The sequence below is a fragment of the Belonocnema kinseyi genome, chromosome 7, assembly GCF_010883055.1.
Source record: "Belonocnema kinseyi isolate 2016_QV_RU_SX_M_011 chromosome 7, B_treatae_v1, whole genome shotgun sequence".
Lineage (NCBI taxonomy): Eukaryota > Metazoa > Arthropoda > Insecta > Hymenoptera > Cynipidae > Belonocnema > Belonocnema kinseyi.
In genome coordinates this window covers 83,176,471-83,191,967 of record NC_046663.1, presented here as the reverse complement: position 1 = coordinate 83,191,967, position 15,497 = coordinate 83,176,471, and the positions used below count along the sequence as shown (strand labels likewise).

Genomic DNA, 15,497 nt, shown 5'->3' with positions numbered 1-15,497 from the left:
ATTGATGCATTATTTTAGTCGAAAATTGGTTTAGTTTAAAATTGAACTGCTTATTGATCAGTCGTCAAATCCGCATTATTTTAATCAGTCCAAATTTACTTCGAATAAGTCACTTCTGACTTTTTTATATTTAGAGTGAATGATCAAGAATCATAATTTCTATTTAAAATGTACTATTCATAAAATTATATTTCAATTTTTTTAAATATATAGTAATGGATGTTTTGCTTTCAACCAGGGATATTTAAAATATGTTAATAAATGTAAAATCGGCAAATATTTTTATATCTCTAAAGTTACATTTAAAAAATGACAAATATAAAGTAATTTTCTAAAAGTGATTGTTACATTAATAATTTTATTGGTAAGATTTTAGGTCGATGGATTATTTGCTTATCAGTAAACATGTAAATATATCTATCCATAAGGAAGTCATCTTATCAGCTTAGATTTTATATCTTCAATGATAAATATATCGTTATTAAAAATCTGTTTTTAGAACTTCAGTAATAAAAATTTTATTTTAAAATAATTTTTCGAAATTTGTTTGATTACAAATTTTGTAAAAAAGTTTTTTCATCTTTTATTAATGTGAGATATTATTTCTCTAATTTGAAGTATTTTATTAAGTAACGTATTTTATATTTCAAATATAAAATCAAATTTAAATTTTTATGTGTAGATAAAAAAAGAATTAATTTTGTCATTTCAAAATATGTAATAATTATTGTTGTCAAATGGGATTTATCCTTTAGCCGAGCAGAAAGTTTCACAGGTGGCGCTGTAGTTTTTGTTTTGAAAACCAGCTGATCGTCAAAACACTAAAAACGTACCAAGTGCAAGCAATTTCTTTCTTGTGAAAAAAGGACAAAATAATAATTATTTTAAGAAAGAATACTTGTTGTTACTAAACATAAAAATGCTGCGGTCTTTGGGAAATGTGAAAGTTTCGAAACAAATCGGAGTAGTATTAAAAAAATACAATCGTTTAAGTGCCGGTATGTCAACTACTGTGCAAAGTGATGTTAAAGAAAAATACGGCCTTTATAGACAGCTTTACACTAAAATATTGAGTTGCGGTCCCATAAGTATCGCTGATTATATGAAGGAAGTTTTGACGAATCCGATCGACGGATATTATATGAAAAATGATGTTTTTGGACAAAAAGGGGATTTTATTACTTCACCAGAAATTAGTCAACTGTTTGGAGAGGTAGACTTCATTTTAAAGTTCCAACAAGTAAAACTTAGATATTTTATTGATTTTTATATGGTAAATTACAAAGCGCTGTTAAGTTTTTCGATGTTTGAAATAAACATAACCTCAAAATTAACTTGTGGTTCTATATACTATAGGGTGGCCCTAAAATTCGACTTTGATTTTTGGTGATAGATCCCAGTTTTGGGTAAGTTACTTTTTGTTGAGTAACTAGTTACAGTTACTACATCAAGTGTCTTTAAGTTACCGAACAAGTTACTTTTTCACCTCCTTAATTTTACAATTTTAAAATAAAAATAAATTGTATGATAATTCATAAAAACTTAATTTCAAAAGAATCAGACAGTTTAAGTGAGTCAAAAATAGACAATTATTTCGGCAAGTGTCCGCCTTATTGGACAGAATTATCAGAATGATTATTTTCGTCGACTTTATTGTAATATCCCATTAAAAATTATTTTTCATGTTGAATTTCAAGTAAAAATCACAAATCACGTATTTAATTTAGCAAATCTATTCCCCCGTTTCAGGGCACTATGCACATCGTAAGTTTTGACTGTTAAAATTGTGGAAAATACTATCTGCATAGCTATAAAAAAGAATGATTTTCATTTTTATACGTTAAAATTGGTTTGGTTAAATTTTCTAATATTTTCAAACCAAAAAGACGAATTTTCAAGAAAAGCGTTAAATTTTCAATAAAAAAGTTAAGTTTTAATTAAATAGTTGAATTTTCTATAAAAAAAGCTAATTTCAAACAAAACAGTTACATTTTCGACTAAAGAGACCAAAAAATTTCAAGAATAATTTCAATATTTATCAACTAGAGAATTGAAAATTCACGCAGCATTTAAAATTGAGGAATTAATAATTATTTTTTATTTTAATCGTTCAAGCGTGCATATTATTTTATTTTTTATTTTTAGTAGTATAGTGTTTTTTTAAGGCCTCGAAGTAAATGAATTTTAACGGAAATGTTTTGTCATATTTTGCTAAAAATTTTAAGTTTTTGGAAAAATTATTTGCCACATAAGGGTGGCCATTTAATCATGTAAAACAATTTCCGGTTATTTCCCGGTTCGCAAATATTTTTCATGGTCAATGAAACTTAAAAAATCGAACTATAAAGCTAAAAAAATTTCCATTTGAAGTAATAAAAACTGAGCTGCGAATCATTTGAAACAGTTTTAAGCTAGACATATAAAAAATTGAGCGATTACATTTTTGTTATAAACTGAAAACTTCTTAAATTAAAATTTAATATATTTTAATTTTAAATAGTTTAAAAGTTCTTAAAAACTTCAAAATTTTATTTTTTCTTTAAATCCTGCAAAATAAAAAATATTTCTTAAAAATCTTGCAGATTCATTTTTGACAATTTTGAAAATCTTTTTAAATATTCTTTTAAATTATCTGAAAAATTACATAAACAATAATATATTTATAAATATATAATAAACAATTGTTATTTGTAATAATTTCAAAATTTAAGTTTTCAAATTTTAGACTAAAACAATATTTTAAATTTAATAAAACCTTTAATTTTGTATATATTATTTTAAAGTTACTTTAAAATTCGAAATATTTTATAAAGTTTCAATGCAGCGTTTACATTTGTTAACCTACTAAGAATTTCCAATTCAAAACGTTCATTTTTAACGCTAAAATCTGGAAAATTTTAAATTTTGCACTTATTCTGAATTGTCTTATAAAAATAATTATTATTCAATTTTCGATTGCAAACGCTACTATTTTTTAATTTTTTCAGTCCTTAAATCTGCATTTTAAAATTAATTAAATGAAAAATGCAGGTTTAAAAATTAAAATACAAAATGCAAAATTAGTAAGTGAAAAGATTTTCGAATTACACATTGTAAACTGAATGATATAATAATTGAAAAAAATTAACCCGTTTCCCGATCCAGCAGCCACCCTGCATGTAAATCAAGTCAGTTAGAAAAACGAATATTTAAATTATCACAATTATATGCGAGCTGACTGAAAACAACTATAATATTGCAAAAATTAGGATTTAGAAAGCCTTTTAATATTCGACCGACTATAAATTCAGAACATTAAAACATTTACATAATATTTGTATATTTTAAATTCTCTTTTAAACGATAAATTTTGAATTTTAAATAGAAAAACAAACTTTACTACGTTTCAAATTTTCGGAATAATGAAATTCGCAATTTAAGTATTTGAAAGTATCTAAATTAATGCTATGAAATGTGGACAGTGTAATGAGGTGGGACATGTAATTTTAAAAGGTTTTAAATAATGTTACAAAATTCGAATTTAAATTTTTTCGACAATTTTTTTACTAAAATTAAGTTCTGCGTGTAGATATAGTTTTATGAATTCGAGTAAAAAAATCATTGCTTTATAGATGATAGCTGTTTGGATACTACACGAATATTCAAAGATATCTAATCAGCCTTTCCAACTTGTAGAATTAGGACCAGGTAGAGGCACATTATCCAGCGATATTCTTAGGGTAAATAGTAAAGAAATTAAAGTATTTACAAAATTATTCAAGTCTTTTTCACAAATAAATATGAAAATCTTAGATTTTTAGACGATTTCGTTGCACTGAGAAGGTTTCACTCCATTTAGTGGAAATCAGTCCGATTCTTTCGGCAATTCAAGCCAAAAAATTATGCATATCCTCGGAAGAAGTAACACCCGAAATAAATTCGAGAGAAAGAAATGCCATTGGTCATTATAGACACGGTGTTACAGAAGACGGTGTTAAAGTTTTCTGGTATTATTCTGTTAAAGATGTACCAAGAGGATTCAGTATATTTATCGCACATGAATTCTTTGATGCTTTACCGATTCACAAATTTCAGGTATTCTGAAAACAGTTTGATCGAATTTCAAATTTAATTATTAAGAGTTAGGATTAGGAGAGGGACAGTTCAAAAATTACGTCACACTTTTTTGAAAACTATATAGGGGTCTCCAAAGGTAGATCCTTTATCTACTAACGATCCCTGGCCAGTTGGTCGGATCTACTCAGTTTTGGCCCAGAACTGTCAAAACCCTTTACCTTATTTTTAGCCACTGGAAATCCTTAAACTCGAGACCCTTATTTCTATTCGAAACTTCACGCTAAAATTGAGAATTATAAAATAAAATAATGAATGTTTAGTTTTCGTTACTTTAATATTGTTAAATAAAATATTCAATGCAATTGTAATTTTTTATACTCACAATTTAAATTCCATAAAAATTGTTTTGTTGATAAACAATTCAAAATTTAATTTTCAAATAAAATCAAAAAGAAGCAAGAAATTAACGTGTACTTGAGTTTCTATTACTTAATATTAAAAACATTATCAATTTTAAAATCCATAATAACAAATTTTTCAATATCAACAGTTTAAAAAATGTTTAAATGGACTTAAATAATTGGTTATATTATTATATCTAACAGATACAAAAATTAATCAATTACTATTTTTATGATCTGTTAATACCAATGCAAAGAATTTTTCCCCTTCAATTACGATAGCGTTTTTCAAGACTTTTCTATTAAAAATTACTCTTTTAAAAATTTGTTTATCGTAGAAAAAAATGTGTGGCATCAATCTTAATTTTTTTAAATGTAATAATTATTTAAAATTCTACAATGCAAGCAGCTTTGACTTTGAAACATTGAATATACTTTAAAGTTGTATCAAATTAAAAATTATTTTTATTTAAAAGCGCTAACGCAATTTCAATTCCTTTGAATTTTAAGTAATCAATTTTTAAAGTTTTTAATTTTTTCTATTTTCGAACCCTTATTCTGAAATAATTTTATTTATAGATTCTCGATTTGAAAAAAACTCGAAAATTTTGAACGCCTTAAATTTATTTTTGACGACTTATTTTTATTATTATTAGTATTTTTAAACTTATTTAGTATTATTAATGTCGAAAACACTTATTTGTGAACAATTATCGGCAATTGCTTAGTTCAAACAGGATCGCGCGGCCTTTTTCAAGATCTACCAAATTTTTCGATGGGAAACTGAGACAAAATTTATGACCCCTTTGAAAAAAATCCCAGTTGGAAGGGCTCGGAGAACTCTTTTTCTGTTATAACTTGTTAGAGCTTGAAATACAAAGTATTTTATTTAAAGGGTTTGAACTAAGCAATTTCCGATAATTTTTCATGAATAAATGTTCTTGACATTAATCATACTAAATAATTTAAAAATTATTAATAATAAAAATAAGTGGTAAAAAATAAATTCAAGACGTTCCAATTTTTAGAGTTTTTTTCAAATCGAGAATCTGTAAATAAAATTATTTCAGAATAAGGGTTCGAAAATAGAAAAAAATAAAAACTTTTAAAAAATTGATTACTTAAACTTCATAGAAATTGAAATTGCACCAGCGCTTTTAAATCAAAATAATGTTTAATTCGATACTAATTTAAAGTACAATTAATGTTTCAAAGTCAAAGCTGCATAAATTGTAGAATTTTAAAAGTTTATTACATTAAAAAAAATTAAGATTGATGTCACACATTTTTTTTCTACGATAAAAAATTAATTTTTCGTCATTTTTACCTTTCAAAATGTAAATTTTTTAAATTATAAAGCTTTAAAATTAATAATTCGAAAAAACTGAGAAAAAGGAATTTTTAATTTTTAATAGAAAAGTTTTGAAAAAGGCTATCGCAACTGAAGGGGAAAAATTCTTTGCATTGGTATTAACAGATCGTAAAAATGGTAATTGATTTTTTTTTGTATCTGTTAGATATAATAATATAACCAATTATTTAAATCCATTTAAAAATTTTTTAAACTTTTAATATTGAAAAATGTGTTACTATGGATTTTAAAACTGATTATGTTTTTAATATTAGGTAATAAAAATTTTGTCTTCGATTGCATATCATAATCTCCTCAAATAAAACACAAAACAGACAAACATTATACAATAACAGACTTCATAGTCCAAACTTCTCTAAAAACAGGGGAACTAGGGTGATTTTTTTACGAAAATAGGGGAATAAATTCTTTTAAATAAAATTAATTTTTAGGTACAACATTAAATTTAATATAATGATACCATTAACATTTTTAAGTCGACGTGAGTTGCATTTTGAACAATATAGTTGAGTTTTCAATCAAAGAAGGTTAATTTTCTACCAAAAGAGATACATTTTCTACCAAAAGGCATGAATTTTCAATGGAAGAATTCAGGTTAAATTTGTTAGAAAATCGTTGATTTTTAAAACGGAAAAGATTACTTTTCTACCAAGAATTTGATTTTTCAACCAATAAAGATTTTTTGTTTGAGACAGAAAAACAATATCAACCAAATTGTTGAATTTTCATGTTAAAAAGACTAATTTTCTTTAAAGTAGTTTAATTTTAAAGCTAAAAATATGAATTTTCAAAATGAAAGTTACTTTTGAACCAAGTAGTTGAACTTTTTACCAAAAGAGACGAGATTTTAAGACAAAAAGACGGATTTTCAATAAGATTTGAATTTTCTATCATAGAAGATTTTTTAGTAAAAAATGAAAAAAAATGAATATATTTTTTTAAATTTTCAAACAAGAAGGGTGAACTCTCTTGAAAATATTTGTTGAATTTTTAACCCAAAGACGAATTCTACAAAAAAGTTCAATTTTCGACAAAAAAGTCAATTTTCAACCAATTAGTTGAATTTTTAAATAAAATTGATAAATTTTAAACTAAAAATCGAATGGGTAAATTTGTAATTGAAAAGAAATTTATTTTCAAACAAAAGAAGAAGTGAGTTTCTAACAAAGCAGTTGCATTTTTAACGAAAAAAGGTCAAATTTATATCGAAAGTGGTTCATTTTCAAACCAAAAAGCTACATTTTTATCAAAATAGTTCAATTTTCAACTAAATATATTTGTTATTTAAAAAAGAAAAACAATTTCTACTATATTATTGAATTTTCAAGCCAAAAATACGATTTTCAACAAGAGTTTAATTTTCCATCATGAAAGATTTTTCAGTTAAAAGAAAAAAAAATTGAACTATACTGTCGAATGTTCAAACTGGAAACTTTCAACCCAAAAAGACAAAATTTTGAAAAAAGTTGATTTTTACACCTAAAAATATGAACTTTCAACTAATAAGTTGAATTTTAGAATAAAATAGAAATATTTTCAATAAGAAAAAAAAAGAAATTTTTAACAAAATATTTCAATTTTCTACCAGATATGGGCCGTCAACAAAAAATAAAGAATTTTTAAGGAAGTAGTTCCATTTTTAACCAAGATGATTAATTTTCAACCAAAAAAAGCGAATTTTCGTCCAAATCTTTTAATTTTCTATCAAAGAGCATTTTTAACAAAGTAATTCAACTTTCAACCAAACAATTGAATTTTCAACGAAGAAGATTATTTTTCTACGAAAAAAAGACAAATTTACAATAAAATACATACATTTTCAAACCAATCGTTGAATTATCAACTGAAAACGATCAATTTTGAATTAATAATGGAATATTTAAGTTTTCACTTTAAAAATTAATTTCAACAACAACAAAAACACCGAATTTTAGACAAAATTGTTAAATTTTCCATCAAAGAGATGTATCGTAAAATCAAAATTGATTTTTTAACAAAGTAGTTCAATTTCCAACCAAATAATTTAATTTTAACGAAGAAGATTAATTTTCTACTAAAAGACGAATTTAAAACCAAATACATGAATTTTCAAACCATTTTTTTTTAATTTTTAAACCGAAAACGATCATTTTTCATTTAATAGTGGAATACTTTATTTTTCAGTTAAAACAATTTTCGACCCAAAAAAATGAAATTTTAACAAAATAGTCCAATTTTCAACCGAAGAGATGGATGTTGAAGTAATAAAATGAATGTTTAAAAAAGTAGTTCCACTTTTAACCAAGAAGTTGAATTTGTAATCAAGAAAATTATATTTGCACCTAAGAAGACAAATTTACAATAAAATTAATAAATTTTCAAACAAATAATTGAATTTTCAAATGAAAACGATCAATTTTAAATCAATAATGAAATAAATTTTAAGTTAAAAAATTCTTTTCCAACAAAACAGTTCAATCATCAATCAACCTACTAAATTTTTAACAAAATAATTCAACTTTGAATCACGTGATTTAATTTTCAACAAAAAAGATAAATTCTCAATGAAAGACTCAATACGGGAATTTTCAAATAAAAACGATCAATTTGTAACAAAAAATAGAATAGTTAAATTTTCAGTTAAACACATTATGTTTCAACAATGTAGTGAAATCTTCAACTAAATAGTCGATTTCTTAACCAAAAGAGATGAATTATGATGAAAAATGAGAAAAAGGGAAAGTTACTCATTTTTATTTGTTCAAACATTCATAAAAATGATTATTCACATTTATATTTTCCATAAGCGATGTCACGTAGTTTTTGAACATTCTAATATATTTTAATTGAATTTGATTTAAATATAATTTTTACGAAAGAAAATGTTGGCTTTTTGCATTGAAAAAACTTTAATCATTAACACCTTGCAAATTATTTTAGAAAACGAATCAAGGATGGTGCGAAGTTTTAGTAGATATTGAGCCAGGTGCATCAAATCAGAAAAAATTTCGATACGTTCTGACAAAAACACCAAACTTGGCAAGCAGAACATACATACCAGTAAGATTTTTTCTTCAAAATTTACTTTTCCAATATTTCTACACAGGAACTATTTATAAAACTTGTTCAATAAACTATATTTTTCCTGTTTCAGGAAGCCGAAATAAGAAATCACGTTGAAGTGAGTCCACAAACAATGGTGATAGTTGATACAATTTCTACCTTCTTAATAGAAAATGGAGGATTTGGATTAATAATCGATTATGGTCATAATGGTGAAAAAACGGACACATTTCGTTCTTTCCGAGATCATAAACAACACGATCCGCTTCTGGATCCAGGCTCAGCAGATTTAACAGCTGACGTCGACTTTTCACTGATAAAACGAACAGTTACCAAAAATAATAGACTGATCACTTTTGGTCCCGTTAATCAAGGAGATTTTCTTAAACAATTAGGCATAGATGTGAGATTAGAATCACTTTTAAAAAATGCACCTGAAGCTCAAAAAGAACAAATACAATCTGGGTATTATAAAATTGTAGATGCAAATGAAATGGGATCGTTGTTTAAAGTATTTTCTATGTTTCCGGCAGTGTTAAAAGATCATTTGAAAAAGTGGCCGGTTTCTGGTTTTCATAGTGTTTAATAAAAACTTTACTGTACAGAATTTCCTGCTTGCATTTTCTATATTTACAGATTATTCCCAGTTTATGAACCTATGATCTACGATAATTTACGACCTTCTGTAAAATCGTAAGGCTTCCACATTTTTGTGAATTCCATAACTTTTTTAGATTGCTCCTCAAAAGTCTCTCTTTTTGGTTTGCGCCAGAGACTGTAATCAACATCCAGCATTCCTCCAATAATTTCCTGTAAAAGGTTTCAATATGGTTTAAATCTCCACCTTAATTTTAAATCCATTTTATCATATTTTGAGAAACCAGGGTGTCTACTTAAATCCTGGAAGAAGAAAAATTCCTGATAACTCCAGGAGGTTTTCAGTTTTAATTTAGAAAGTTAAAAAAAAATTATATTCCACGATGTTCTTAAACATATGAGAACAATCGAATACTTAAATAATATTTAAAGTATTGGGATCGGTGGTCTACCATTACGCCACATGGTGCCGGAAAATGGAACTAGAAAGAGTAGGTACAATTTTAAACATGTATTTTAATTTTTAGATATAAGTGTTTTTACGATTGTTTTGTGAAGTATAAAACAATGATTGAACACTAAAAACAAATACTCATCAGAGACAAATAGTTTTAAATAGAATTCCATATTATACAGTAAAAAAAAACACATTTTTGTGAAATAGGTTTTAAAAAAATTCAATTATTTCATTATTTAATGTCAATTTCAATGGATTTGTAAGCTTAAATAAACTTTAATTAATGTATGTAGTGACAAATATTATCCATATTATGCCAAGAATACGAATAATAGACAACTGGAATTTAATTGCGAATTCTAACCTAATTTTTAGATCAGATTTTTAAGTAATAAATATTTTATCTATAAATCAATAAAAAATTACGTTGAGTTCATTTTTGCTTCAAAATAATTCTATTTAAGTTTATAATCTTTTGAAAATCACAATAAAGAGAACAATAATTGTTTTTCAAGAAAAATATTTCTGTCAAAAAGTGTGGATTTTCACTGTATAATATGTAAATTCCATCTAAAACATTTTGTTTCCGATAAATATTTGTTTTTGTTATCCAATAAATACTTTAAGCTCCACAAAAAAATGGTTAAAACACTTTTGTGCACGAATTAAAATGCATCTTTAAAATCGTCCCTATTCTTTCTAGTTTAAATTTTTGTCACTAGGTGGCGTATCGAAGTTTAACCATTCTCAATGATTAAACATTTCTTTCAGTTAACAAAGTTAATATTCCACCAAAAAAAAACCTTAAACAATTTTAAATCAGTGATGAATTTTCAATTCAAATGATGAATCTTTAACTGGAATAGATAAATTTTGAATAGAAAAGATGAATTATTAACAAAAAAGTTTAAGTTTCAACCGAATAGTTTTATTTTCAACCAAACAGATGGATTTTGAAACCAGAAGATTAATTTTCAAACAAGAAGATTAATCTTCTGCTAAGAAAGATGATTTTCAAACAAGAAGATTAATCTTCTACCAAGAAAGATGATTTTTCAACAAAAGGCATACATTTTCAACTAAAAGAAATAAACAAAGTTTCCGCCAAATAATTGCATTTTTTACTGCAAAGATCAATTTTCAACGAAAAATGAAATAGTTAAATTTTCAGTTGAATTTTCAACTAAGAATATTAATTTATACCAAAATGACGAGTTTTCAACCAATAAGATTAATTTTCAAACAAAATTATAATTTTTTTTACTAAAATTATAAATATTTAACTAAAATTATGAAACATTAACTAGATCAATTCAATTTACAACCAAAAAGATAAATTTTCAACCTAGAAGATTAATTTTGACCAAAAAAGGCGAATTTTTTAACCAAAAAGATGCGTTTGCAAACAAAAATTGAATAATTAAATTTCTAATAAAAACATTAATTTCAACGACAGAGATAAATTTTTGAACAAAAATGGTGGAATATTCAGCTGGAATAGTTAAATTTTCAGCTTAAAAGAAAATTAACAAAAAAACAAATAATTCTAAAAAAAATAGTTACGTAAATCTTCAACTAAAATAGTTGAATTTTAAACCAAAAAGGTTAATTTTCGACTAAAATGAATTTTTAGCTATAATGACAAATAGTTAATTAGAATAATTGAATTTTCATCCAAAAAGATCAATTTTTAACAAAGAAGATTAATTTCTACAAAAAAAAAAGAATTTTGAACCAAAAGTTGAATTGTTAAATGTTTATTTAAAAAAATGTTCATCCAAAGATATGACTTTTGAACAGAAACGATGAAATATTAAATTGGAATAGTTACATTTGATGAACAAAATAAATCATTTTCAACCAAAAAAAGATTATTTCCAAAAAAATCAATTTTCAACTTAAATTATGAATCTTCAACTCTAATAGTTAAAGTTTAATCCAAAATGATGAATTGTTTAATAGAATAATTGTATTTATAACCAAAAAGATTAATTTCAAATAAAAAGTTTAAATTATAACAAAAATACGAATTTTTAACTAAAAATATAATTTTTTAAGCAAACATTCAATAGTTAAGTATTTAGTTTAAAAAAATTAATGCTCAACCAAATAAATGAATTTTTACGTAAAACGATGGAATATGCTACTGGAATATTCATATTTTCATCTAAAAAATTCATTTGAGCGAAGTATGTAGTAGTTGACATTTAAACAACAAAAATATGTAAATTTTTAATGTAAAAACAGTTGAATTCAACAAAAAAAGACGCCTTTTCAGCATCAGTTGAATTTTCAACTAAGAAAGAATTCTCAGTCAAGGGAGGGAAACAATGGAAAAACGGTTAAATTTGCAAGCAAAAATATGAATTTTCAACCAAGAAGATTAATTTTCTAGCAAAAAGAACGAATTTTTAATGAAATACATGTTGAATGTTAAGTTAAAAAATTAATTTCAAACCAAAAACAAAACGAATTTTAATAGTAATATAAAGCTAATTTTACAAATGAAGACTCATTGTTATTCAATTTTATATTGCAAAGAAAAAAAAATTGAGCACACTCTTGAAAAAATTACCAGACTTAAACAAATTTCCTGATTTGAAAAAAAATTCCCTGACAGTTCCAGCAGACACCCTGGATACCTACCTGAGCGAAATTTTTGGGAAATAGTTTTTCATTCTCAATCACGTGGGCAAATCCTGTGTGATTGCCGAAATCTACCTCGAAGTATGGCAAGCCTTTTGGAATTGCTCGCTGGATATCCTTTTCTTTCAGATCCACAATCTTTTTATTATTGGACCACTCGATTTCACACTCTAGTAAAGCTTTCTGTAAAAAAAAATATAACTCAAGAAAGATTCATTATAAAATCTAGTAAATCTGAAAATAATATTGAAGAATCTAGTTACCTTAAAATACATTGGTGCCAACGTTCCTTCGTCCAAAGATAGTGGTATGCAAATTAATTGCATATGAGGATAACTACTAAAGTGTGTCGCAACCTCAAAAAATATTGGAATTTTTTCCTGTGCCGCAAACATTTTTGTCAGCGTTTTCTTAAAGAGCTGTAATATAAAAATATTAGCAAATTAATTAAAAAATAGAAAATATATTTTCAGAATCCAGAATGTGTACCCTCTTAAATTATACAATTTTTTTAATTCTTTAGAAAACAAGATATTGGTAGCGTATAATAGGCTAAGGATTAAATCGAGAAACTAAACCACAAACATAAATTAAATCTTTAGTTGTTCTAAAAATAGAGAGCACCTTACACTTAAAAGTTGACTTCTTGAAACTGAAATATTTCAAAAATTCCCTTTCTCCAGAAAAAAAGGAAAAAAAAACATAAACGATGCATATTAATGTAGACTGTAAATTGTAGAAACAAAATTTTGGAAATCGAAAAAAATGTTTAAAAAAAGTAATGTATCAGGACCCTAGAAAAGTATATTAAGTTAGAGAGCAAGTTAACAAACCACATATTTAAAAAATTCTAATTTTCATAATTTTGTTATTTTGCTGCATAATAATTGTTGTAAATTTATGCTTTTTACACTATAATATTTTGTTAGCTAGCATTAAAAAGTGTTTTAAACATCGGAATTTTCAACCAATAAAAATACATTAGAAAAACATCTCCAAGAAGTAGGAGTTTTTTAAAATATCGTCATTTTTGTGCTTTTATAAATTATTTCATTCTAGCTTACTTCGGAAAATATTTTAAACTCAGGATTTTGTAGTGAAAAAAATGCACTACAAAAAAAGAGAGAAAAGAAGGAATCAAAATCTATCTACTGATAAATACTCTTCCCATATTCCCCTCTTTTCTATCTTTTTTAAAAAATCCTCTTTTTCCCTGTTTTCAAGAAACTTCCCCCTTTTCTAGTTTTTATTTTATTTACACAATAAAAAAATCTAACAATTTTTCTTTGAAATTCATTTTTTATAATTGAAAAGTCTACTACTATATTTTGGATTCAGAATTCATCTTGTTTTATGACTAAAGAATCTACTGCTTTATTGAAGATTTATTTATTAGGTTAAAAAAGTATTTTTTGTCTGAACATTCATTATTTAACTGAAAAATTAACTTTTATATTTTTCATTTTCATTTTATCAGTTAAAGATCTATCTCTTTGGTAACAATTTTAACTTTTTTAATTTAAATCCGTTTTTTTGTTAAAAATAAATTGTTTCAACTGCAAATATAACTATTCAATTTTTGGTTGAAAATTGATTGTTTTTAACTTAAAATTGAACTTAAATTAAAAATTCAACTCCTTTGTTGAAAATTATTTTTAACGATTTGATAAATCATCTTTTAGTAGAAATTTTATATTTTTAGTTTAAAAATACAACTGTTTCAAAATTAATCGATTTTGGTTAAGATTTCAACTATCTCGTTAAAAATTCGTTTTTTTTTTAAGTAAACTAGTTTTGATTTTAAATTGAAATCCCTTTTGATTGAAATATCAACTATCACATTTTTTGTTGAGAATTCGACTTTTTTTTACTTTAAATTAAAATCTTTAATACGTCAAATGATCGCTATTATATTTTTTGTTGAGAATTAATATTTTTAAATTGAAAATTCAACTACTTGTTTGCAAGTTAAACTTCTTTTTAACAAACTTCATTTTTCAAAAGATTTAACATTTTTATTAAAAATTAAATTATTTTGTTGGCAATTTAATATATTTCTGAAAATTGAATTATTTTGTGGAAAATTCAACAGTTTTGGCTGACGTTTAATCTTTTTTTTTCTTAAACTCGACTATTATGTTTAAAATTTATCGTTCTAGGTTGAAAATTCAACTTATGAGATACTCATATAATATAAAAAGTTCTTAACAATAAATAAAATCCCTTTTTCTCTTAAAAAATCTCATATTTTACCTAAAATTGAACTACTGAATCGCTATGATCACTGAAAATTAATTTAAAAATATAAAACATGCCTACTGAATTGTTAATTGACCAAAAATTAAAAGTTGGTGGTAACTTGCTTCAAATATTTGAGTGTCAATCCGTTAAAAGCTGTTTAATTTGAAGATTGATATGTCCTTAAAAATAATATTGAAATTTTCTTAATATTAAAAAAATATTTTTACCTTAACTTCTGCGAAAACGTCTTCGTCTAATTGCGTTTGGCAGAGAACGTGATGCAGTGGAGAAATAATACAATGCCCAACTGTCAAAGAGGAATATGACGGAAGACTCAAATATACGTTTGATCCAACAGCAATAATCATGTGCTTGAGCATTCTCTGCGAATCGAAACACCACAAACAATTATCCAGGCTTTTTGTTTTTCTTTGATGCTCTTTAATCGCTTGTGCACGATCTCGGGCATCTTGTTTAGCATCTGCACCTTTGTAGGTAATGCTCTGTTCAAAGAGTTCGTCCATATCTTGATTCTGAAATAAGAAAAAAAGGTTTTTGAAATTCAAACTTTAACCACATTATATATTATATTTGTCGCAAAACGTAAATAGTTATTTTAAATATCAACGTTCTTTCTAATCATCCTTTCACACAATAGAACAAAAAATTGCAAAATAAATTAATT

General features: G+C 25.0%; 2 protein-coding genes across 2 annotated transcripts in view; one reads left to right on the top strand and one right to left on the bottom strand.

Annotated features, from left to right (window-relative positions):
* Positions 1-817: 817 nt before the first annotated feature.
* Positions 818-9,478, top strand: LOC117175888 (protein arginine methyltransferase NDUFAF7 homolog, mitochondrial). Its single transcript, XM_033365712.1, has 5 exons — positions 818-1,213; positions 3,612-3,719; positions 3,793-4,074; positions 8,749-8,868; positions 8,963-9,478. The coding sequence occupies exons 1-5, from the start codon at positions 920-922 to the stop codon at positions 9,455-9,457; spliced, it is 1,299 nt and encodes a 432-aa protein (XP_033221603.1). The 5' UTR covers positions 818-919; the 3' UTR covers positions 9,458-9,478.
* The window catches only part of LOC117175885 (CWF19-like protein 2), a 26,578-nt gene continuing 20,515 nt past the window's right edge, over positions 9,435-15,497 (bottom strand). Inside the window, exons 8-11 of the mRNA XM_033365710.1 lie at positions 15,040-15,345; positions 12,835-12,990; positions 12,572-12,754; positions 9,435-9,681 (exon numbers count right to left, since the gene is read on the bottom strand). Coding sequence (XP_033221601.1) covers positions 9,535-9,681; positions 12,572-12,754; positions 12,835-12,990; positions 15,040-15,345 — 792 coding nt within the window. The 3' untranslated portion in view covers positions 9,435-9,534. The remainder of the gene's footprint in view (positions 9,682-12,571; positions 12,755-12,834; positions 12,991-15,039; positions 15,346-15,497) is intronic.